The sequence below is a fragment of the Aythya ferina genome (genome assembly GCF_964211825.1).
Source record: "Aythya ferina genome assembly, chromosome: 1".
NCBI lineage: Eukaryota > Metazoa > Chordata > Aves > Anseriformes > Anatidae > Aythya > Aythya ferina.
Genome location: NC_140296.1, coordinates 25,696,680 through 25,723,085, shown reverse-complemented (window position 1 = coordinate 25,723,085; position 26,406 = coordinate 25,696,680). Strand labels below are relative to the sequence as shown.

The following is a 26,406-nucleotide window of genomic DNA, read 5'->3' as shown; positions in this document are numbered from 1 at the left end:
TCTGGTTGCTTTGTAGCAATTACTCCTCTCTTTCATTACACTGGATAAATGAGAGTTCGCTGTAATTAAAGGTGCTAGCTAACCTACCTAAAAAGAATTGGCCTTACCTAGACGGAGCTCTTGGGCCCAAACAATATGTTTAAACACGTTCAGACAATATATTTGTGTCAGCATTTACAGCCAAGGGTGCCCGTTGCTATTTGTTTCCGTAAGCTGGTAAGGATGGACTGAAAGATTATGTGAGGCTGGGTTTTAGGCCAGAGGAACTCGACACCAGGTCAATCAATACAAGCCTGCAGGATTGTTCCCGTTGTTGGGACAATTCATCCTTGTCACAATAACCCAAATTGCCTCCCTATCTTCTGTTCTTGCTTTTAGACCTTGGAGATTCATTTCCCCTGCCTGTGTTTAAGGCCTTAACAAAGGCAATTAGGTGCTGAATGAGCTAGTGACTAAAAGAGAAGTGTTGTGGTACGTTATAGGTGCTATTACCCCCTCCTGCAAGGACTACAGAGGGACCCAGTTAAAGCCCAAAGCTGAACTCCCATGTGCAGAAATATTTAGCAAGCTTCCTTGTGTTCCAGCCTCAGGGCTACATCTTGTAGGTAGGTCACCTAGTAGGGTTTCCAAAAGTGTTTTGGCTCCAGTTCTGCTCTTGCTTCTGATCTGTCAGAATCCAAAATCCGAAATCATTCAGGTGAACTTTGGCTTTCACAGTGCAGCAATATTACAGCACAGTGTAAGATCCAAGTGAAAAGATTCAGTGAGGAGAGATGCTTTCTTCTATTAGAAGCATAATTTCTATTATTTTTCTATTTTACACAGATGAATTTGGCTTTCAGTTTTCTGACCTGCATTTTTCACGTCCCAATTATCAATCATTGACATTTGTCTCCTCATGCTAGATCTTTTCTAACTATATTGCAAGAGATAGATTAATATTACTGCGATATTTCAATTGCCATTTACATTTCATTTTAAAGATCCCACTGTCTGGCTGGCAGCATTTTCAGGTACCTGAAAACCTTTTAAATCTAGTCTCCAGCTTCTGGTCTGTGCTTTTTTTTTTTGCCAATCTGGTGGTAAAATAATGCTGTGTATTGCAGACTGCTATTAATTGATATTAAACTTGTCTCTGATTTTGGCAAAATCTGATTATAATATTAAGCAAACCCCTGTTACTGTCATCCTTTCAGGAAGGAAAAGTAATTTCGAGACGGAGAAATGTGTCTGTTGCATTTCTGTAAGAGGGCTGTGTGCCCATACTGTACATGTGAATTTTATGGTACCTTGCTTAAGTCAGGAATGAGTCCATATTCTTTACGTGGAAATGCAGAAGCTGGCTGCAAATCTGGGAAAAAGGGTCCCAAATCATGTTTTGATTCTTGTTTTTGGACAGGTTTGTTGCCGTTCAATGACTTGTATATAGACAGCAATATTTGGTAGCATGGAATATGGCTCTTTTTGACTTACAAAGAGAGATACTCTCAGGAGTGCAGTTTAAATCGATTTTTCTCCATTCTTGTTTTTATTTTCAGTCCTACCTCCTGTACTCGTTCCAAGACACAGCGAGTTTAACCCTCACCTCAGCCTCCTTGCCAAGTTTCGAAATACTTCTCTGCACAGCGAGCCTCTGATGCCACACAATGCCACCTATCCCGATTCTTTCCAGCATCCCCCGTGCACCCCTTTTCCATCGTCACCCAGCCACATGTTCTCCCAGTCGCCCAACAGCATCAGCTACCCCAACTCACCAGGAAGCTCTTCTGGACCAGGGAGTCCCTATCAGCTCACAGGTAAGAACGAGCTCAGACATCCCAACAGAGGCTGTTGAGGCTTTTGCCAGGGCCTGGGATCAGGAGGCAATTCTATGTGCTCCCTCCAGACTGTAGCTACAGATTGAAATGTTGGACAGGATGGATTTGGAATGGGATTTCTTGGGACTGCCTCTTAGTATTGTCTCCCTCCTTCTAATGGAGGCTCAAGGAACTGAGAGCTGTAGTCATTCCACTCCCGGAAGTGCCTGAATGAACTTCCATGTTTACTGTAAGGGAGTTCAAAAGAGGAGCAGGTGTGCCCGGCCATCTTCTGCCCAGAGCTGCCCATCCAAGCTTCTGGGACAACCTGTGGAAAAGAGCATTTGCAACACCTGTATCAGGCAACTTTAATGGAAGTGGTCAGGATAGGGATCTTTACAAACACCAAGAGAGACAGAATAAAATGGGGAAATCAACACACAGCAATTATTTTTAATATATGATGATCCCACTGACTGCAAACTTCAGGAAGTTAAGATGTTTAATAATCTAATCCAACACTTGGTGAAGCTACCAGGCAAATACCCATGACTTTGAAATGTGTTTCACATTTCCACAGTTCCAAATTCAGCAGGGTCAAGACACTCAGATTGTTTGTGTTGTGAACTCCTTACTTAGTATTGCTCTAATTACCAAAAAATTAACTATTCTTTTACTGTTAAATATATGAAGAAGGTGTCATGCAACACAGCTGAGAGCTAGCTTTAATATCAAAGCATGGTGGAAATTCACTTCTGCACTTTGTTGTAACTCTGAAATAGTTTCAGCGATCTCGGCTTTTTCACAAGGATGAATTCAGGTCAGAACCCTGTAGATTAATGTTTTAAAGTGTCAACTACAAAGCATTTAAATTCATGTCCTTAATGATATATCTGTTCTTATTTTAAGTGCAGGAAAGATGTTTATTTTCACAAGGTATTTGTAGTATTTTAACTTCCTTTTAAGCCGGACACTTTCAACATTATTCCCTTCCCGGTACACTCAATGGATTTCTGTTCATTTCTTCTCCAGATCTGTAGTTGAGATTAACTCATACTTAGCAACATCCAAACACTTCAGAGAGTAGTAGGACTTGTTTGTCTTCTCCCATCTTTTTCTTTCACCTCTCTGTAACCGAGCTGGATTTAATGGAGCTGGTTCTGACAGGTAAATCAGGACCATTGCAAAGTACATAATGACTCTGACTCGTGTGATTTAACTGAATTTGGGGCCTGGCAAAGCTACTTAAAAATGTAAGTGGCTCAACCTGAGCTTCAGTATGTCACAGCACAGTGAATGCTGATAAACATAATTTGCCTGTGTAACGATCAGGGATGAACTATGTAAGGCAAACTAGGACTAGATCAAGAACCTTGAGTGGGATGGATGACACCAAATATAGATGTCAACAATGCAAATTTCTGCATCTGATGCAATTGTTTATATGCTCTCTGTAGTCAACAGAGAAAAATAGGCACTCCTAGAACAAGATTCATTTCCTCTTAGGGTACATGTCTAACGTAGCTGAGATGCACCATGTCTGGAAGTACCCATTTTTCTTTAGGAAAGTTCATAGTGACTATCTTAGGTGTAGACATCAAAATACCTGGATAACCACATTATTTCTTTCAGTAACTTGTATTATCTTCCACTGTTTCTTGATTTTGTTTTATTGTCCTAGTTTGCTGCTTTTTCTGTGGGAATGGTATGCCCTCTGTATGTTAGGAATATCGTATAGCGTATGAGATTCCTAAATCATGAGCACTACTTGAATAGAATTAATAACATTCCCGTGCAATGTGTATTTAGAAGTTTCAGTGGTTATCCTATGAGACAGTCTGCATTTATCCACTCTGGGTGAAGTTGCTGTGTTTTGAGGGCCAGTCAACAGACCCCATACACAAGAGGAAATTTCAGCTTGGACCTGGGTTAAACCCTGGACTTCTCTTAAAGATACCTTTAACCCTGCAGGCTCACGTATCACTGTAACTTGCCCATAGACCCATTGAGTTTCTGTTTACTTCATACTTTCAGAGTTTATATAGTGAACATCAGCGTTTTCCAATATGAAAACAAAGTCACTTTTTCTTTGACTTTGTAAAGCCTCCTGTCTTTCTTCAGAATCCCCACTACGGAGAGCTGCTTTCCATTTTCCAGCTTACTGTGCCATAAAGGAAACGAACCAGGGTCTGGGCAGGTTGTGAGTTGGTACTTTTTCTCCACTTTTTTCTTTCATTTCCATTGCTCTTTGATGGGAGACTGAACAAATCAGAAGAGGGCTGTACTTCCCTTCTAGGACAGAGGTGAAAAGGACAAATCTGGAGGTAGTTTTTCCAACTCTCACTTTAGAAGGCTTTCCATAGGCCTTCTTTATAGTCTGTGAAGAAAGCAAGCTTTCTCCCAGAGGAGCAATTACAGTTAGCTTCTGCTCTTAAATCATCCTCTGCAAGGGTTTTACATTTAGGAGAGAAGTCTGGAACTGAAGGATCAAACTGGTTTGCTTTCTTAGTGTAACCACTTGCATTACCAGAGGACTTGGCAGGACAGTGCTCTGGGCCTGAGGCACTGTTCTGACTGTTCCTCCTTCTTTCAAGTGTACCAAGTCCAACACGATTGCCCTCCCTTGCCATTCTTCCTGAACATGCATTGGTCTTAATCTGGATACTGCAGTCAGGTTCAGATCTGTGCTTTGTTTTGAACCCTTTCTAGCTAAACAGTGCAGAAGAAGTGGTAAGTATCCACCAGGAAATGCTGGGGAGCATTGACCAAGGTATTGATTTCGTTTTCTTTTCTTTCTTTTCTTTCTTTCCTTCTTTCTAACAGTGGAAACTCCACCCCCACCTTACCATGCAAGAGAAACTCCAGGAAACTTAAATGGGCGGTCAATGGATGCAATATCTGAAAGCCAACTAGTACTGTCTTTGCCCAATGGAGGTAAATCTGCCGATGGAGAAACTGAAAGTAAATAACTATTTGTACTATTCTTCAAAGAAAAATGTTAAGCAAAAAAAATATTATTTGAACTAGAAGGTTTAGTGATCTGTAATCATAGATTTCAGACAGTTCTGAGGGTAAGGCTATGTACTAGACATGTCCATTAGCTAGCAGAATAGGATGATCTAAGAATTCAGTGACTTATGTGCAGAGTTACAGAGTTTAGACCTTACTTGCGTCCATGGATTACTACAATCAGAAAGTTGTTAATGAAGGCAAACGGTGTTATCTACATTGTAAAGACAAAGATATCAAATCAAGGATGGAGAGGCAATACAATACAAAAGAGCATTATCAATATCAAAACTTTCTTTATCACCTTTAGTTGTGGTTTTTATGTACTTTAAAGTTGTACATTTGGGAACTTTCTTACTACCATCTTTGTGTTAATGTTACGTTAGTGACTGGCTAGAATGGAAAAGGAGATATTCTAGTGAAGTACAAAAAGGTTTTTACAGAAGGCCAAACTCTATGTCCTTATATAAAAGATTCTGTAGTGGGGAAGTGCATGGGTGGTTAGAGTAGAAGGGACTGGGATATTCCTCCCCCCTCTCAAAGCATCTTAATGACCTCTCCAGTGTGGTCTCTGCTACCTCCAGACTATTAAGGCAGGTGATGCTGATCCTCCACCCTTTGAAGGCCGCTGCTGCAGAGCAGCATGGGGGAATTGAGTTCCTTTGCTGTGTTTTCCTCTGGCTTCCTCCTGCTGTAAAAGAAAAACCACCATTGTCCTTGTAGTCCAGTGTATTGCAGTCCTAAACAAATGTCCTTTACAGCATATGAACTGAACTCTGCACAGACAAGCACATTAAACAAGTAATGCCAGGCTTCTCAACCATGAAGTAACACGTATGTATCAGAGAACCAGAGGAGAAGCAAGCTGAGGATGGTAGTGTTAATAACAGATGAGTACACAGAACGGCTGGATAATTACTAGTTATCAGACACCAATATTTTAAAGTAAATTGTCGAGATTTTAATCTCCTTACCGTAATTTGCCATCTCTGATCACTGCCACAGTGAATCTTAGTTGGAATTTTATTAGAGGTTGAGCACAAAGGTGCTCTGGGGGCAAGAGGTCTCACATGCCTGTGGGAGGCAGGCAGGATAAAGTTTCCCACTAATTCCTGCAGGACGAATGAGGCTCAGAGATTCTGTTACGGTATTGAGTCTTCGTCTCTGAGTTAGAAAACCTGGGCAGGGTTTAGATCCGAAAAAAATGACCTTGATGACATTTCCACTTACAGTCCCACATGGAAGCAGAAAGCCTCAAAGCATGCAAAAAATTTGGGGGGGAGTGATTGATTACTTCTGAACTTCAGCGTTTGGTACTAGACTGAAGGCTTGGCTCAGTTTTGACTTGCTTTGAGCCCATCTGTCATCCCTAGCTGCTGCTGGTGTGCAGAGCAGATGTATCCCTTACTATTTTCAGTGTAGAGGTTGGGTCCCAGTTCAGCAAGGAATGTCAGCATGTGCTTAATTTAATGCATCGGAGTTATCACTTTTAAGAACAAGTGGGACTCCTCAGAGGCTTAGAGTTAAGCTGGTATACCAGCCCTTTGCACATTTGGAGCTTCAATCATAAAATTAAGAAGAAACAGAAGCTGCTGTTGAGATAAAGCCTGACATAAGTGACTGTTTAGATGAAGAGCTGGGAGGATGGAAGGGGGAGGAGGGAGGAAAAGAGACAGAGAATGATTGTTTTAAAAGTATTACTGAGATCTGAGCGGCTGATTAATTTTGTTTCCTACAGATTTTCGGCCTGTTTGCTATGAGGAACCCCAACACTGGTGCTCAGTTGCGTACTATGAACTCAACAACAGGGTAGGGGAGACTTTCCAAGCTTCCTCTCGAAGTATCCTCATAGATGGATTTACAGATCCCTCAAATAACAAAAACAGGTTCTGCCTGGGACTGCTCTCAAACGTAAACCGCAATTCTACTATAGAAAACACCCGGAGACACATAGGAAAAGGTAAGAGAAAATCCCTTCTCCTTGGGAGTATTCAGAGCTTGAAAGAGCTATACATTGCATTAACAAATTTAGCTGTGTTTGTCTTAAAAACAAAGCTGAGATTACTTCTGAAATAGAAGAAAAGCAGCTGATTCTTTCCTGACTGGATAACAATCAGCAGAGTAGCTCCTTACAAAAGCTATTTACTTGGCCAGCAAAGAGAAAAATGTTGTTTATAGTTGTATGTTCTAATTTAGCAGTATGTATTTTCATTTTATTTATTAGAGCTTCTGGCAACTGGGAATATTGCCATTGAAATGCCACTAAAAGGATAATTGCTGGTGCCTCAGGGCTGGTTCTCCTACCACCAAATAACAAAGGGAGATGGATGAAACACTTAGCAGTTGAGCTATTTAGCTGAAGAACTCTACAAGAGTTGCTTTTGTAGCTTTTTCCCCGTAGCAACTTAAGAAAATCAGTCCAATCTGATTCCCTTCCTCATCAGCTTCTTACTAGTAAAACCAGGTCATGGATTCTGCCTCCAGCAGGTCTTGTGTGCTCTTCTTCTGGTGTGTGCACATCTTGGGCACACCAGCTTGTAAGTTACTGGTGGCATGTAGGATGAAACCTCACCTGGATACGCATGGCTCCACATGCTCCATCCCAGCTCGTTAGGGCTGTGTAGGGCCTGATATTCTCCCAGAATTTATTGTTGTTTGCTGTGGTGAGTCAGAAGCCCTGTGCTGGCCACTTCTCTGTGCAGATGAAGCTTTGCCTGCTCTGGTATATCCAGTCTAGACTCATTATCTTGCCAGCCCAGCCTCTCACCAGTAGCTGCCTGGGAATGGATTCCCTACTGGGCTAATTAACTCTAATTGTTCCACTCCTATTATCTTGTCAACCTCACCTCATTTCCCAGGCCTAGAGCAGTATTTTAATTGGCTCTTGATAGTCTAGTGTTGAATGACGGTGTATGAGGAAGGTCTGAGACAAATGTGACATAGTTTTAACAAACACCAGTGAACCCGAAGGCTGGTGCTGGAGACATTGTGCTTGGCTCTTGCACTTTGCTCCAGACGGAAAAGAAGGATCTGTGTTGCAAATGTGCTGTGTGAAGCTAGTGTGATGTGTCTAGGACAAGTGTCATGGAGTAGTTTGGTGTGAGGTGAGCAGTGGAAAGGAGTTGCACGTCTAGTTCCAATGTACTCAGAAGACAAGGCAAAGCTTCTCTATCAGCATAAGCTGTCAAAGGGGTGTAGATCAAAGCTGAGCCCGGCCCTGAAAGAAGAACGACAAAAGATCTCGGTCAAAGCTGTCATTTGAGGATGTTACATCCTGTGAATTTCTGCCCCAAAAGAGGAAGAGACAGAACAGGAAGAATATGAGGTAAATGCTAATGGTCCTCATCCTTTCAAATCTGAAGATGTGCCTTCATTGATTAAAAGTCTTTTTAAGTCGTACACTAGGAATCTGCCCAAGGGAAGGGAGCAGGCTGCCCAGAGAGAAGCTTAGTGTATCTGAGATCCTTAATTTTAATGCTCTTCCCTGTTTATGCAAATCTTAAAAAAAACATGTTCAAGTGGAATAGAAGTGGCACCAGTACAGGCCTGCAGAAGAGCACAGAGCAGCTCCAAAAGCCTGTAGTTCAAAGGCACGCTGGACAGATGAAAGCTACTGAAATGGATACAATTGTCACATGTTAACAGGGGAGAAAAAAAGAGTGAGTAAACAAGATTAGCTCAGTAGGATAAGGATATGCGATTGAATTGTCATCTAGTGTATCAGCGTGAAACGGTTTCCTGGAAATACCACATCAAAGCTAAAAACAATCCAGAACACAATGCAACATCTACTAGCAATTGGACCTGTTTCAGCAGTCAGACTTCAAGGACAAAAAGGGGACTTCTGATCAGAGTGGCAAAAAGATGTGGATGCTTGGAGACTGCTGAACCTCCACTTTCTGCAGAGAGCAATGAAATCCTGCTAAAACATATGGGCCCTTGATTTGGGCTTCTCCAAACGTGCATTCAGCTGGATGCCTTCCTTCAGGGTGCTTGTCTCTGGCGAATGAATACCAGAAGAATGGAAATGCACACTGACATTTCAGTGCTGCTGTATTTATTGCTTTTAAAAAGTCCACAAGGAAAAAGAAAATTATAGCCTCAGCTTTCAGAAGTTACTTTTGTGTTTTTGTTATTGCAGTGTGCAGTTTGGGTGATGCCTTTGGAAACATTCTCTTTTTTCTTCTTTCTTCTTTCTTTTTTCTTTTTTCTTTTTTCTTTTTTCTTTTTTCTTTTTTCTTTTTTCTTTTTTCTTTTTTCTTTTTTCTTTTTTCTTTTTTCTTTTTTCTTTTTTCTTTTTTTTTTTTTTTGGAAGTTGGGTACTCAATATATTCTGAAAATCCAGCCTTTAGAGCTTTGCACCTAAAAGTGTAGTCACCCTAAATCAGTAGTCACACCTGAAGATCTGAGATGTGGCGAATGTTTATGTTCTTGTTCTTCTCTCCTTCCCCTTTTCTCTCACTGTTTATTTCAGGAAGTTACACGGACTCCATCAGGGTCAGCTAGAGCCTTTGTGGTTTTAGTATCTAATGTCCTTCCCTTTCATCCCCCGTCCACGGGAGGGAAAGGAGCCTTAGGTCACGTAATAGCAGCCGCAGAGTGCACCTCCCCGTGATACCTGGCGCAGCTGGGCTGGAGCTGGTGACTGGCCTGATGGAGCTGTAGTCTCGCCTGTGTTCCCAGTGCAATACGAGCTTGTGCTGCGAGCCACACCTCCCTGTCACTCACATCTAATTTGAGATCTCGTGGGTGAACAGAAGTAAAAGTCAAGTGATGGCTTGAAGACAGACTAGGGTTCTTGTCTGAGTCACTCTGGAAGTCTATGGGAGAACGTATTTTTCCCAGATCCCTTTCCCACTCAACCTGCTTTTCCCCAAGCCTTTCCCACTTCTCTTCAGAGGCTGTTTTTGTTTTCAGGATGTGCCGCTGCCCCTTGCTGTCATGACCACAGAATCAGGAACAGAGGCTGGGAACATTTAACCAGTCTTTTTGTATGAAAGACAACCGGAATGAAGAAAATTATGACTGAATTAGTAAAAAGCATAGTTATCACTAGCTTTGCAGACAATCCACTTAGACTCTGAATGTGTGCATTTATATGTCAGAGTTTGAATGCCATACCTGGGAGGATTTTATTATTTTTTAGTGGTGTTTTCTATGTGAAAAAAAGGCCTGAGTTTTTCCACTGCTCCAGGCTGTTCATCTCATTTTCACAGGATGACTTGGCCCCCTTCATGGTGTGGTTTCATGCTCACGTTTAAGCAGCCTGGGTCCCCATGGTCATGCTGGCACTGATGAAGATCTCACTGCAAATAAATCTTTGTTGTTTCCTTTCGTTTGTTTTTAAGTTAGTTTTCATTGGGTTCAGTTCCCTGACCTGGGTGGCTGCCCAGTCCCCAAGCCTTGCTGCCAGCATGAAAGCAGGTGTGGGAAGAAGCAGCAGGAACATGGGGAGAGAGCCTTTTCAGCACCAGCACAGACTTCCATCAGCCTGAGCTGGCTGTGAACCTACTTTCCGTGGTGGATGGAGTGAATCGACAGGTTGCTGTGCCTCTCATCACCTGTCAGCTGAGGAAGGCTTCTACACAATTAGCTTACACCAAATCTCTAACTTTAAGGTTGCCAAATTGGGCTAAGAACAGTTCTCCCACCACTTTATATTTATTTTCATGCAAGCAGATGTCTGGGGGGACTGGAGTTCTTGAATGGATAGAAATGCTTCCATGTTCGTTTCCAAAGGCATGGTAAAAGTTTGGGAGGTAGTGTTCGTAAGGCATTCAGGCACTGGGAAGTCCACCTGGAAATGAGTCAGTTTCTTGCTAAAGGTTGCTTTGAACGTGAAAGATCTGGTGAGTAAGTCAGGGACATGCAAATGTAAATATGTGGTTCTGATGTGGTGGATAAAATACAGAAAAGCTGTTTTTAAGGGCACACCATGCTGTGTTTGAGCTGCGTCAGACAGGATCCAGTAGTAGTACATAGCGTGCGACAAAGTGGGTCTTGGTCAGCGTGCCTGTGCTCAAACCAAATAGATGTGGATGTGTAATGCGTAACAGACTTGTCGGTTCTCTGACAGATCTGATCCATACTTTGTATATGGCTGACATATGTTTGACATTTTGTGTGTGTATACACATGTGCGTGTGTGTATCATAAAGTTCCATGCTGTTGGGTTAAAGAAGTAAGCCAATATTCACAGAGAAACAAAGCAAAATATCACATTGAGATTTTTTTTTTCCTGTACCAATACCTTGAAATACTGTTCTTGACAATTTCCTCTTAGTGCTGATGAATGCACAGATACATGGATATACACAAAGTGCACTGTCTTTTAAAAGGCATGGTGTAGGCACTGAGTGCCTGGAATGATACTGGGCTTGTATGTCCACACCAGTGAAATAGTTAAAAAATTCACAGAAACAAACTAAATTACTGATATAACATGTTGTGAACAATGGAGGAATAATACCTGTCTTGTTTTCTTTCTCGAGGTGTTCATCTTTACTATGTCGGCGGGGAAGTTTATGCTGAATGTGTCAGTGACAGCAGTATTTTTGTGCAGAGCCGCAATTGTAACTATCAGCATGGCTTCCACCCAGCCACTGTCTGCAAGATCCCCAGCGGCTGCAGCCTTAAGATCTTCAACAACCAACTCTTCGCCCAGCTGCTTGCCCAATCAGTCAACCATGGCTTTGAAGTGGTATATGAGCTGACCAAGATGTGTACAATTCGAATGAGTTTTGTTAAAGTAAGGCTTTTTTGTTTTCTCTTGCCTTTCTGAAAAGGACAATCCCATCACTTGCTAGCTGAAAACTAGCTTGCTAGCTAGTAAAACTAGACCCTATCAAATCCTTCCCAAATAGGAGTATGCACCCAAGCTGCAAATTGCATTCCAGAGACAGCCTGTTTTCTAATCTTGCCTTAAGCTTGTCTTGCAGGTGGTTAAAATCAATAGTTGTGGACAACCCTGAAATTTCCTAGACTCCAAAAATAACATTTCCATAGGCTCATGTGGAAAACAAGCAGAGACTGAACGGTGGTGTACCCCCACTGAGTGCAAAAGGAGCTCAGCTTAGATGGGCTCAGCAGCATGTAAATGTAGCACATATCTTAGGCAGTTGTGATCTGTTACTGCTTTGCAAGGGAGCTTGGTAGAGCCACAGATCTGAAAAAAATGTCCTTATGTCTCCAGACCAATTTGTAGTCTCACTGTTACTATGAAGTTGTATACATAGAATTGTATACATATATATATGTGTATATATATAGTCAAGAAACACTAGCTCCTCCTTCAGCTCCCATTGAGCTTGTTGGGAACTGTCAATGTTTGCCACCTCTCTGATCCCTGTTTACAGGTTCTCTTAATTCCTGATCGTCAGCCTCACTACCAGAAGGACTTCTTGCAAGCAGAATACAAAATCCAAAAAACCAACTGACCTTCCCCATGTTATTTAGCATGAAGCCACCAAAGCCATTACTGTTTCCATAAGTGTCTTTGAAATCTGAATTTTGCAATCTGACTTCTCTGTGTGCAACGTATCAGCCTTTGTGGGAATTTCTTAAGTCTCTGAATGGCCCTCTAAGTAGAATGAGATCTCTTGAGCCCTTTTAGCACTTAAGATTTACTTGGGTGCCTGCTGTGGCATCTAAACCCCAGAGAATGGTGAGTATTTCAAGACTGTTTACAGATGTGCTAGACTCGGACTTCCCATAGTGGTGCTGGGAAGAGCTGGCAGCAACGTTCAGCCTGCAAACTAGGGAAGTTGCACCATTAGAAGCAAGTCAGTCCTGTTAGATACCATAAGAAGTGGCTTGAGTATGTCCATTCGTCTTGCAGGTTTGGTTTTATACAAATGATGGAATCGAGCTGATTGAATTCACATCTAGGATACAACAAAAATGCTTGAGGCTCAAGCCCAGTTCCCCTGTATTCTGCAAAGCAGATGAGTAGAGTCCCAGGGAGCTTTCTGGCCCTTACTCTTTCCAGCCATTGTTGGGGACCCATCTGCTTAACTCTCTAAGAGCATTAAGGTGCCCTGTAAGTTCTCCCAAGAGTCCAAGCCAAAATCTCCGTGCTTGTGACCATGTTCTTGCTTTGTTCTTGGGAAGGAACTGACATCTTGTTCACACGCAAGCATTAGGGAAAAAAAAAAAAAAGCAAGCGAGAAACCCAACAAACAACATTTTCTTTAATGGAAGACGTGAATGGGCATGTTTGTAAAGGCAGTGTAGCCAGTTATGCAATATCTTCATTATCTCAGCAACTCAGGGGCAGTCTCTTTGATGTGTTATCTGCCTCCAAGCCCAGCATGGCAGCAGAAGTGGTGGCACTGATGCACTAAGTAACACTGCTGCTGTATTATCACCTTGCTTTGTTGAAACAATAGCAGCCACTATAGTGCCTCAGGCACCAGAAGACCTTTGCAAGGAGTTATTTTGAAACTTTTCCCATGACCTTTGGAAAATGGCTATGCAAATGTCACCCAGACTCTTCCTGGCCTGTAAAAACCCTTTCCTGTACTCAGTCTTCTCAAATTATTTCTCTCCGAAGGTGTGAGCCCTGGTGTGTTTAGTTCAGGGACAGAAATACTATTGGGCATTGGGCAGAGGAGCATGTTGTCTGTCAGACCCCCAGAAAATGCCACACACCACGAGACCCTAGGTGCAGGGCAGTCCCGTGGCTTCTCCCCAGATTTGTGTCGAGGTGCTGCTGGGCAAGTTGAGCCAAAGGGCTCAGCCCTACACCACCAGTGCTTGAACTACCAGCTGGGAGGCAGGGCTGGGCAGGGACTAAGTCATGAGAAACTTGCCAGGACTCTATCACTCTCTGGAGGCAGGACACGGGACGGGGAAGTGAGGCTCTTGCCCTCTCTGCCACCCCTGGTGTGCCCCTGGAGCAGCTGGGAGGAGCTCAGCCCTCAGGCACATCTGAATGTATCATCGGTGAGAGCAGGTAACAATTTCCATCCACACAGCCCTCCTGATAAACCTAGCAAAACCAGGTTGGCTGTTGTCCCCTCTCCACAGGTGAGACAGCTGAAGCACAAACCAGAGAGACAGAGACCTTCACCAAGCAAAGGACCGAAGGCAGTGCCCTCCCTCCCATGTTCCTGCAGGTTTGGGGGCTGAGGGGCTGACCCAGCATGGCTTGGTCATGTTTCCTAGTGCAAGGCAGCTCAGTGCAGCCCAGCGCAAGGCAGCTTAGCGCTTTGGGACCCTGGCTGTTGCCCATGCAAGGTGGGAAGGGCTGGCAGGAGCAGCAGGGTTCCTCAGCAGGCTTGTCCCATGGTGAAAAGCTCGCTTCTAGACTCCCCCTGTGGGTATTGTTACCCTCTTCCCATCCTCTGTGCAAAACAACAACACAGCTTTGCAGGTTGTTCTCATTTTATTCCCATTTTAGGGGAGCTCCACCTCTGGGTTCACATCAGCCCTGGGGCTGAAGGAAGCTCCCTGCAGCCGGGGAGCCTGTGTGATCTGCTGTGATCTGCTGTGATCTGGGGGAGCCCAGGGAGCCCTGTCCCCGGGCATTTCACCCTCCAGCAGCACAGGCAGCAGGGCTGGGGAAGGTGGCTAGAAGTGTTTGGGAGCTGCCAGCAGAGGGAGATGCCCGGCCATCTACACGGACTGCCAGACTCCTCACAATCAGGCAGGTTGCATTTGCAACTTGCAATTCCTATTCCTACAGGTTTTCGGTCCTGTTGTTCGGGGGAGATGCGTCAACTCCTCTGACACTTGCCCTTCTGGCCATGTTTTTTCCCTGCAGCTGAGGATTTAAGGCTCTTAACAAAGTCAGAAGCCTGACAGCACTCGAAGAGTGGCATTTTTTGCAAACATTTCCAGAACATTAATCTGAGTTGCCTATGAACAGAGGCACTTGCTAGCCTGATAAATGTTGCTCAGGGCAGAAAAATGCTCCCTGATTAAAAGTACTCGTTGGGTTTTGGTGGGTCCATACCTTCATTTTCTGCTCTCTGCCCCTTTTCTCCATTAAGCACTAATGAATTTTATCCAGACCACTTATTATGGCATCTCGTTTTGGTCTTGGTCCTAGTTTTGCAGGTGGGTGTCTAGAGAACTGGTTCCTAGCATCCTCAGTAGTTTGAGTTGTTCAGCACTCTACAATTTAGGTACCTTTGGTAAACATTGGCATTAATATATCTCCATGGCACTCTCTTATGACAAAAATATCACCCCCCTGACTAGCATAACTGTAGGGTTCAGCTTCCCTGGTCAGTGGCCCACAAATACAGAGCCTCATCCTGCAGTGGGACAGCATTTTGCAGATTGCCCTGTGGAGATCTGAGCTCTGTTTTGTGAGACCTCAGGCTCTTCCTTGGATCAGGTCATGTCTCCAGAGCTTTGGTATTGGGCTGAAGAGAGGAGAGCAGGAATTGCTAGGTCAGATGCTGAGTGTTATGACTTCTTTTCTGTAGTTCTGTGCTGATAAAAACATCTGTCTGGTCAAGACCTGTGGCACTTTGTTGACCCCCACAAACTCTTCAGGTAATTTACACAGGTGGCTAAAATCTGCGCCTACTTGAGGCAGGGACTTCTGGTTCTTTTTTCTCCCTGCTAGCATCCCATGCCCACCTTCTGACAGGAGCTCCTTGTCCCTCATCTCCCAGAAAGAGCTGGTGAAATTACTGCAGGATTTCCCACAGCAGACAGCCAGGAATTCCCGTGTGAAAAAAAGGATGTGTTCAAGGATAGAAAAACTCTGGAAAATGCCTATACATGAGTTAAGTTTAAGGTAAAGGAGGTAGAAGGAACCTTGCTGGAAGCTTCCATAGGCTCAGACAAATACCTAGAACTTTAAGAGTCGCAGACTGGTGGGATGCATCTCTGCTGATAAATGAGGCAGTGCCTGGGATCGTTACCAGTTCCTGCTAAAGTGTTATGACAGGGCCTGGTCTGTGTTTTGTCTGTGCCAGACAGCAGCCTGGCAGATTTTTGTGGGCATGTCTCTGGAGTGCGAGCAGCAGGGACCATTCCCTACAGGCAATCTGCAGGCAGCCGAGCTCAGAACCAGGCCAGTCTGTGCCGGTTGGTCTCAGCACCTGCAAGTGTTGCGAAGCACTTCTAATCCAATAGTATAAAGATCCTGAGAACTAATGGTAATAACCTTAAAAAGGCAAAGTTTTCAGAGAAAATTATCCCCAGGACAAAGCATTATATCCTGGTGACTGGGGTGATGGGCTACCTGCAGTTGTCTTAGACCGACAGCACTGGATTTGTGATTTAATGTTGTATTTTTTTTTTAAGGTCTCACTTTTTGGTCCTTTGATGCTTTTATAGGGCTGGGGAGCAGAGTATCACCGCCAAGATGTTACAAGCACACCCTGCTGGATTGAGATCCACCTGCATGGACCATTGCAATGGCTGGATAAGGTGCTGACACAGATGGGCTCACCTCATAACCCCATCTCCTCAGTCTCTTAGGAATCATCTCTAGAAGTCCCTTAGGATGGATGCTATTGCAGGCAGTGGCTTATAGGATTTCCAGTGAACAGAAGCTTCTATATGTAGATGTATGTAGATGTAAATATTCCTATACATAGTCTACTCTCCTATTTTTTTTTTTCATGATACGTTTTGTGGTTTCTAGTTACTCTGATGCCAGTACAATAAGTTTAGAAATTCAGGTATAGCATATCTGTTCTCTAGTACAAAATAAGCCAAATTCCTGCAAAAGTGTCGAGCAGTTTCTGTGAGCATCTTCATTCCCCAGCCAAGCCAGTAAACGGTGCGAATTCTCAGCACTTTCACGTGGATTCAGAAACCTGGCTGTAGCTGTTCCTAGTAGGTGAAATTCACCCCTCTGCAGGCAACCAAAGTCAGATCTCGGCACCATATATCTCCATTGTACATCCTAATTTCAGGTCTGAAAGAGGACCTTAAGTGGTGCACAGGACTTACACGTAGAGATGACTTTTTTCCAGTGAATTGAAGGACTAAACAGCAATCCCAGTCTGTCTCCCTACAGCAAAACGTGATGGGACAGCAGATCCTCTGAGGAGCTGAGACCCCTGTCTCCCCTAGGATTTGGCAGGAGGAGAGAGCCCTTGGGATGCCTTCAGCTCTGGAGCCTTATCAGAGCATTCTGGACACACCTGAGTAGCCTGATACTCTTAACACAGTAGTGTATGGTACTGCTGCACTGAACAGTAACAAGCTCCTAAGAAAAAAAAAAAAAAAGAATTTGAAATATATGCCTAGAAGTTTAAAATCTAATTAACTTCCAGTACTTTTTTTGCAAAGTACATACATACTTGCATATGTATCCGGCATGTAAACTGAATCCTATCCATTATACAGTATTGATGTAGTTTGTTTTAAAGTTAGGACTAACTGTAGTTAGACTACTGTGCTGATATCAAGGGTACGTGTAAAAGGGACTTGAACTGTGATTCAGAAAAAGGAAATGAAGTGTGCATTGAAGAACTGAGTAATTCGTCTTGGGATGGTCTCTGCATTGAGAACAGGAAGCCCCACGCTCACAAGATGCACTGAGGAGGAGGCGTGAACCAGTCACATCTATTGCCTGTGCTGTGCCAGTCCTCGGGATCTGACCGAAACGCTTGGGTTTGACAGAGGGGGCTTCCCTGTCAGTCACTTCGTACATCCCCATGGATGGTTCCTCATCTTAGATACAGGCTTCATCAGCTGCAGCGGTTTTGCCTCGCCTGCAGGGAGTGGCGAGGCAGTGTAAGCCACGAACAAGCAAAGAGTGAGTCTATGTGCAAACCTTTTATTATTTTTTTTTTAAAAATCTCCTTGTCTGTGGTCCTTCTGTAAGCAAGAAAAATTACTGTCCGTACTGTCACTCAGCCAGCCTTTCCAAATGTTCACTTGGTGGCCTTTTCTGAGGAGGCAGGTGAAACCCTACTGTCTTTTGGCGGTCCCTGTTACCTTGCTGAAAGGGTACAGGATTAGCTCCTTCTGGGCCACTGATTTTTATTTTTTTTTTCTGTAAGGGTCAAAAAGAATGGTTACTCAAATCTCACTCTTCCTTAGAACATAGTATATGGAGAAAAAATGTTTTACAGAAAGTTTCTTTTCCTCTCACACAATACCTGGTGCTACGCATTTTACTGCATGATTAGAAGAGGATGCCTGAAATCTTCAGGTCCATCGCATATGCAAACCACGTAACATTCATTGGAAAGACTTTCTGTGTCTTTTAGATGCTATGTAATACCTGTTCTGAGGCGGTAATCATGAACAGAGAAGAAGAATGAGTAAAACAGAGGGGTTACTTCCTTTGAATGCACCATCAGCTGCCTCCAGCATTGGTAGGGCACAGAAGGATAAGTGATCATTAAGACTGAGCAGTATTGCCAAGTTTTATAGAAAATTTGTAAATGTGAAGAACCCTATTTTGTCACCATTTGCCATCAGTAGTGTCAGTGTGGAATAGGAAAAGCTTTACAGTCTCCTGCAGCAATGAAATCCAGTAATAACGTTACACGGAAACTCCAGGCATGCCATTTACTGCTTAACAGACTAAAGAAAGGCTTGGAAACAGACATTTTCCTCAGCTCTGTCTTCAATCTCCCTGTACTGAGTTGTTGGTAACATTGTTTTCAGTGTTTATTACACCTTTTCTCCAGTAATTTCATTGTGCTTTTCATATTGCTTCTCCCTTTGCTTACTTAGCAGCTAAGGACAAATTAAAAATCACTTCTGTCTTCTAGCTCTGCCCTTTATCCTAAATTCATCCTTGCCTTTTAGGCTGAAACCTCCTTCCCTCCTAATATATAGGGAAGCCTATGGGTTGCTTTTAGACATCCCCAGCACTGTCATCTTCCTCCCAGAGAGCAAAGGTGGCCTTGCTAAGGTGCGCCTGCTCTTGAACATCTCCATTTTCCAGTTTCCTGTGATTCTGCAGAAGGAAAATTATGGTTGGTCAGTGGAGAGAAGCAGGTTTTTCTGAGGCATCATTCGTCTTATCATAAGGTGCTTTAGGTTGGTCAAATACACCGCACCCTGAGCATGATTTTGTCTGCCCACTGCATGTAAGGGGAACACATGGTCACAAAATGTGGGCAAGCAGGAGAGGTGGGCCCCTGGGGAGGTGAAACAACTCACAGCCTGGCAGTGATGCTTGCTTAGTAAGTGTCGGTGTTTTTAAATGGAAGTTGGTAAATTCAGAGCAGCTTTTCCTTGCCTGTATTTCTACTCTTTTCTCTAATCCTCATGCAGATAGCCCTTCTGGCTTCACTGCAGCCCACACATTCATCTCATTAAAGGCAGTCACCTAAATATTTCCCTTACTCGTAAGGAAAGGAACAGGCATTTCTGGAGCGTGGTTCTCGTGTCCTATTTGAAATGTCTACATTAGGACGAGATGAATCATGTAACTGCTAAAAGTTGGATCAAAGCACTGATTCTGGGCAATCAAAGCCAACATCCACCCCAGAGCTGTTAGCCTTTGGGCAAGCTGTTATCACTTTGTGAATGATTTCTGATTTTGGTGGCCTCTAGAGGCTTAGTCCTGACCAGGCTAGCCCCACTGCACGAGCTGCTGTGCAAACAGAGCAGCTGACAGCTCCTTCCCGGGAGAAAGGAAGAGCTCACCATGGGGGAGAAGTAGGAGCAGTGGATGAGGCAAACAAGTAAATAGAAAGATGATCTGCCTAGATGCAGTGATAAAAAGTAAGGCTACTAAACCATTTATTTCCCTTCCTTTTTGATCAGAGTCTCTCTTAGAGTCCTTTCTTGTATACGAATTGAGATAAATTAAAAATTTGTTTTTCTTATAATTTACAGCAAGGCAACTTTGTATCTCGCTGTAACAAGATCCAAATATCTCCTTTTGGAAGGAAATATTTTCTGCTAAAAGATCTTCATGAACCTATCAACCTATATTCAATTTAAAGCCTTTAAATGCACTCATTAATAGTTTTGAGATGGACTTCCTGAGAGATTTAAAACCACTTACGGGGAGACTGCTTAGTTGAAGGCAGCTTTTTTCAAATGTTTTTGCAAGCCATCAACAATCCAAACCCTCTTGAAGGTTTCTGTGGATAAGTACCATGCATCAGCAGGCAGCAATGGGAGTTTGATTGGGTGGTGGCATAAAGCACATCCATCATGGTACCAGACCACTGGTTTTCCTATTGAGTAGTTGAGAGATGACTGCTTAATTGCTGCCAGTTCTCCAGGAGCACCAGTATTAATGAGCCATTTGCATCCAGAGGTGACCAAAGCAGCTATGGCACGCTGCATGAAGCCATTCAGTGCCGCTGTTGCTGACTGCTCAGGCCCATGACCTTGCCCTGTAACAGGAGATCAGGTACGTTGGAGCAATGGCTGCAGCATTCAGAGGTGCAGCACATGCTTTTTCTCCCTGTCAAACTGTTCCTTGCAGACAACCCAGCTGGCTATGCCTGATGGTGATTTCACCCATAGCACATCCAGGCAGCCCCCGTGCTTTGAAGGCTACACTGAGTTGACTTTTCACAAGGGCTCTGCTGTGTGCTTGCTGGTATTCCTGTAAAGCCACAAGCATCTTCACTCCTCATCAGTATTTCGTGTTTTGCTACGCTCGGTCTGTGTTAGCAACAAGAAGGGGAACTGTGGCCCCGAGTAACATCAGCTGGAGTCAAAGAAATTCCTTCCATGTCTCCAGCAAGTGCTGTGCCAAGCTTTTCAACACCCTGAGCAGCCTCTTAAGTGGTCCCTGCTCTGAGCAGGGCATCAGAGTAGATGCCCTGCAGAGATCCCTTCCCGTTTACATTGCTCTGTGGTTCTGTGCAGACACCCAGTGCTAGCAGGCTGCCACAGGCAGGAGCTTTGCTAGCAGAGACGGTGTCAGGATGAAGCATGTTTATTTATCCTCAGCTATTTTTTCACGAGTTCAGTGCAGGACAGAGTTGCTAGGTATTAATGTTCCCTCAGTATAAAATCTGCGCTGGAAACACCTCTCACTGTAAACATCATCTCCACTGCACAACTCTTAAAATGGAGCAAATCAGCCATTTGTGTCTAACTTTATCTCATCTGCCCTTGTTCTTCCTCACAAACCTACTGAACACAGCATGCCACGTGTGCTCTCCAAGCCAAAGGTGAGTTCATTGCTCTGGAGAAGCCAGAAGTTACTCGACCATCCGAACCCAAGCCCCTCTAGGTCAGTGTGCTTCTCTGAGGGCATGTAAGAGGTTAGGTCACCATCCATTGAAAAAACGACTGATGGTAGAGTTGGTCCCATCTTGCAGTAGGGAGAGAGATTATGTGAGGCTTTATATCTGTGAACAAAACACTTCTCAACCTGGAGACTTCACTGCAGCCATTGAAAGAGGGCTTCTTCTTGGTGCAACTCAGGGAGTACCTTGCTGCAAGGCACAGAAAGCCTGAGTGGGCATTTAGTCTTTGTTCAGTAAAAAGAAATCGCTTAGTGTCTCTAATGCAGACTCCTCTGCATGTGCACCAGCACAGGACTTTAGCTTGTACTGATCACCAACTCTCAGGAGCTCCAGAGTGGCCAGGAGTGACCAAGATCCTGTTCCCTGTTCACCTCAGGGCTTTCCAAACAGCTTGCCCGGGGCACCTTATGTTACATTGCCATATTGATGCCACATTTACCTGCCAAGGAGGCGAGATGTCTGAGAGTCCCGTCAGGAGGATGCTTCCACTTGTACCCAAGCCATGCTTGCAAACTTGGTGCCTGTACAGCTGACGAATCTAAGTTGCAGGCCACGTCTCTTATGCAAGGTAGACATAACCACTAAGTCCTCCAGAGTCAGCTACTCTTCCATTATAGCCAATGTGAACATTTGCAGCTATTTGTGAACGGTTTTTAGATCTTCATAGTGTTTTTATTATCCATGGATGCTGCTATTTTATATTCCGTGTTAGTCTTCAAATAATATTGCGTATGAATAGCATAGGAAGAAATAGACCAACCAGTTAATAATTTTAAATACAGACCTCATCAGCAAAGAAAAGCTAGAAAAAAAGTTGGTAAAGTCTGACCCCTTGCACTTTCAATGTAGTGAGCACATCATCTGTTTCAAAGTGATTTTTTGATGCTGAAGTGTGTTACATCTTACTAATTCACAGTTATGTCCATGAGATGCTTTGCAAACAGGAGAGCAAGGGAACAAACGTAACGACAAGCAGAGATAATGCACCTCTAGATACATTTTTTTCACTTATTCAAGTAATTGGAGTTCATTTTAATTATTTATAATACTAAGTACGAGTTAAATGTACCACAGTGTATTTTCTACAAGCAATTCAGTGTTAGCAATTTAATCCCTCATTTCAGTATCGCCTCTGCCATTCAAATTGGGCTGAGAAGTGGGACAAAAAAAAAACACGAAGAAACAGGCCTTTTTGGGTGGATCGATGAAGCCGTCATCTTGCAAGGATGTATGCAACCAAGGGGCCATAATGGTGGATTTGAGCAAGGTCTGTTTTCTTCGTGTTAAATACTAGCTATCACAGTCTGGTGCAAAAAAGGGAAACGTGAAACAAAGATTTAATGGTACCACTTCTGCCTACGAACAATTCTGCCCTCTCTCTTTTCCATCGCAGTCAAGGCAAAACTTCTTCACCACTTGGAAGAAGACAGTAAGTAGTATTCACAGTTAGTGATACTCTGTACAACAGTGTGGATCACTGTGTAAATAATGCTAGCTGGACTCTTGCCTCTTGAGAACAAGAAATCTGAGACACACTTTCAGGAGTCTGTGAGATCAGGGCAGCTCAGAGCCCTCTCATCAGCCCCAGAGTATTCTGCCCTGGCATATCAAGAATACAACTGCTAATCAAGTGGATGATTTCACCAGTATTCCTACTGCTGCGTCTGCTTTGAGGCATCCTGAAGTCAACATATTTAGCCTGATGTTTGAACAGTACACTTTTTAACACACTCCATTTTCTTTGGCTGGAACTATTCTATTGTAAAAGGGATTATTCACGTCTTGTGTTTTACTGTTAATAAAGTATTTCTGATTTAAGAACTTCTCTTGTTCCCTCCTTTTTTCCCCCCTCTTTGAAAGAGATTGGCCTCAGCAGTTTGATGACCAGTAACTTTTGAAAGCAGAGCTTTTAGAAAGCCTTTATTCATACAAGTATGTCTTATGAAAGAGGATGAGAATGGGATGCTAAACACTACAACACAGATTGAAAATTAATATGGCATAAAATCTGCCTGTTACAGTAATAACACGCATACCTCATTAGCTTTCCTGTGGTAGATGTGAAGATGCAACAGAGTGGTTCCACTTACTTCCAGATGAACCCACCCAGACCCTGGCAGGCTTTTAATGAGTAGTAGTGATGCTGCCATGTGACAGAAGCTCTAGCTGTGGGCCAGCAGACCTGCATTACTGGAAGGACAGATTTGTAGTAGTATTTGTAGTAGTGCAGGTCAAGAATCACTCAAGGAAAAAGGTAGGTAGAGTAAGAACGTACGGTTCTTGGTTATAAAAGTCAGGATTTAATCTTCCTTAAACTCAGGATTTGGGTTCTGCAATAGAAGCGTGGGAGTTGGACAGGTAATGGTCTTGGAGCCATGCAGAGACTGCAGGGGTAGCACACCCCCTGAGAGCCCCCTCTGACACTACCTGAACAGGACAGCCCTGTTATCAGCACATCTGATGTCTACACCAGGCTGTGAGGCACTGGAATCACATCATTGCAAGCACAGGACAGCTGAGATGCACATCTCTATGCAGATCTTCAGCATGTTTCATTTGTCCTGAGGTAACTCATTCAGCATTGTCTTAACGCTCCCTGCATCCCTTTTCCACCCCAATGTCTATGCACATCAGCTTTAAGTTTGCCTTGAAGCTAACTTCAGAGTTCTTGAGACATTTAGGTTAGCGTATGAGAAGCAACTGAAATAGAAGCTCTTAAATGCGTCAAAGGAACCTGCCCAATGAAAACATTTAGATAAAACATAGTTCCTAGAATTAGCAGCTCTAAAGAATTGTTTCTAAAACAGTTACATATTTCTGCAAATAACAATGCATCCGGGGCAAGATCTAGGGGCTGCCTGGTGGATTCACTGCTGAGCTGCTGGAGAAACTCACCGTGTGTGCCTGCATGTTCCAGCAACTGCATTCAGCACAAGCTGCTGTGGAGGACTGAGAGGACCCATTTGTGCTGCACAAGCCTGGGTGAGTGCTATGTGACTATTTGGGTGCTGGTATGTGCATTGCCCTTTGAGCTGTCTGGCCAGCCCCTGCTAGTTTTATGTGTGTGGGTCCATCTGTCTGTTAGAAATATGTGCTACGTCTCAGCTATCGCTGAACCTGAGAACACAGACCAGAGGCAGACTCACATCTACCAGGCTGCAATAGGAAGGTCCCCTGGGTCTCAAGATCTGCTGAATTTGGCTGTCTTCTAAGAAATACATGGTCTGCCACAAAACTAGGAATTGTAAATGTGAGTAGTATGCAGTGCCTCTGTCACTGCCCACAGGAAAACTGTAGGGGAAAAAAAAAAAAAAAAGTGTGAGCCTTTGGTTAAATCTCATGTGGAAGCAATCCTGGGTAAGGAAATGCATGGGGTATCATTGCACCAAATCAACTAACTTATATTTGGTTAGTTTCCAGAAAGACATCAAAGTTTGATGCACACAGAAAATCCAACAATTGAGTTGCTTGTTCCAGAGGTAAATGATTATCAGGTTTGCCTAGATGTCTCCATCAGATCTACTGCCATAGGGACTTAGAGCTTACTTTAGATCTGAGAGCTGATAAAGTAAAACAAGAATTCTGACGTGCACACATGCACTACACTAGATAACAGGTAGTTGATTGGTATGAAGTAATGGCAAAATGCACCTATACAATTTACTACTGACAAGATATTCAGGCATTGCACTGAGCTCCGATTTGCAGATGCTCATACATCTCATAGTTTACGGCAGGCACATGAAAGTTTCCTTGAGATACTGTCGGAAGCAACTGCTGTGAAATCAACACCAGATGTTATTTCTGTAAATTGGGACAGATACCAGAACAAAATAATCATCTGAATATAAATCTCACCCTATAAAGTTATTAGCGTCAACATGACTATAGATTCAACTTTCACCTTCTGCATTTTCTCTTCCACACTGTATTTCCGTTCCTGGTGAAAATGGCCTGCTGCTCAGTGGGGCAGGATACCTGGTGAAAGGACACAGAGGCCAAAGTACCTAGTGCTTCTTGTCTCTGGGTTTTCTCTGATAAGGCTTGTCCTCTCCACTCCCAATACCTCAAGCCTGCTAGCAGCGTCCAAGAGTGAAGCAGTAACCAAAGGAGAGGAAGACACAGCTAGGGACTGCTTATGCCACTCAGGACAAGCACAAGTCCTTGAGACCAGATGGGATGCAATCACAGGTGCTGTAGGAGCTGGACAGTATCACTGCATGGCCTCCCTCAACCATTTCTGAAAGGTCATGGTGACCAGAGGAGGTTCCTTATCTCTAAAAAAGATTACACCTGTCCTCAATGAGGGAAGGAAGAGAATCTAGAAAAGTACACGCTGCTGTCTCATCTCAATTCCTGGAAAGGCTACGGGGCAACTCCTCCTCTAAGCCATTTCCAAGCCCATACAGGATGAGAGAGGGTCTGGGAACAGCCAGCAACAAACTACCACAGGCAAGTGACAGCCAACCAACCTGGATGCCTTCTACAACACGATGCCTGGCTCCATGGACAAGAGAGGAGCAAACAATGTTTACTTTGACTTTTGCAAGGTCTTTGACTTGACATCCTGGAATATCCATATACCCAAACTCGTGATGCATGGACTGGATAAATGGATGCTGAAGGGAGTTAAATTCACTGACAATTTTCTGTTTAAAAACCTCCAGGGTGATCAAACACCACAGAGAGGCTACAAAAATTCTGCCCTTGGACATGTTCAAAACTCGGCTGGGGACCCATTTCCAGAGGGCAGTTGAACTACAGTCCACTGGAGGTCCCTTCCAACCTGTATAATTCTACAGTGAGACTAACAGAAACTACACATTTCACAGTGACTCATACCTTGCTGGTGAACTTTACCTTTCATTCCAGGGACTCGTATGTTTTAGAAACCTAAAAATATGCAAAAAAAACCCAACAACTTACACCTCAGATGTCACTTCAAATCAGGCCATTAATATTTTGTTGCAGAAGAACAATTATGCTCTCTTCAGCAAAAGCCTGATATCAGTACAGCACATCTTCCTGTCTGCTAAAGGAAGCACATTTTCTAAAAACACAAAGGATGTGTTTTCCTATTTTGTTAGTGAAAAGCAAACCTTTATCATTTTTCCAAGTAGTTGTTAAGAAATGCATCAGAGAAAAAGTGTAAAAAGTAGAAAAAATAACTTGAGTACATCTAGACGAAAAAAACACAGGTAAGGACTCCAAATATTACAAATTACAAATATCCTTGCAAAAGAAGAACTGAAACAAACTTCTTGAGAATTTAAAAATAACAAGCGTTATGTTAAAATAAGAACAGAAATGGGAAAGCTACAGAAGAAAAACAACTACCACTGAAACTGGTAAAGGCCAGACTGGGTACCTGGAATTGCTTCATTCTTTTCAAAACATTTAATCAGAGCTGTTTGCCTAAATGCTTTCATGAGCTGACCATCTGAAATAAAACCAAA

General features: G+C 43.4%; 1 protein-coding gene across 2 annotated transcripts in view; it reads left to right on the top strand.

Moving 5' to 3' along the window:
- The window catches only part of SMAD9 (SMAD family member 9), a 35,400-nt gene extending 18,397 nt beyond the window's left edge, over positions 1-17,003 (top strand). The window contains exons 3-7 of one of the 2 annotated variants that reach the window (XM_084505568.1): positions 1,539-1,796; positions 4,620-4,730; positions 6,544-6,765; positions 11,297-11,553; positions 16,101-17,003. In XM_084505568.1, coding sequence (XP_084361694.1) covers positions 1,539-1,796; positions 4,620-4,730; positions 6,544-6,765; positions 11,297-11,553; positions 16,101-16,244 — 992 coding nt within the window. In that variant the 3' untranslated portion in view covers positions 16,245-17,003. Of the gene's footprint in view, positions 1-1,538; positions 1,797-4,619; positions 4,758-6,543; positions 6,766-11,296; positions 11,554-16,100 lie in introns of both variants that reach the window. The other variant, XM_084505567.1, reaches the window with a different exon arrangement.
- Positions 17,004-26,406: the final 9,403 nt, after the last annotated feature.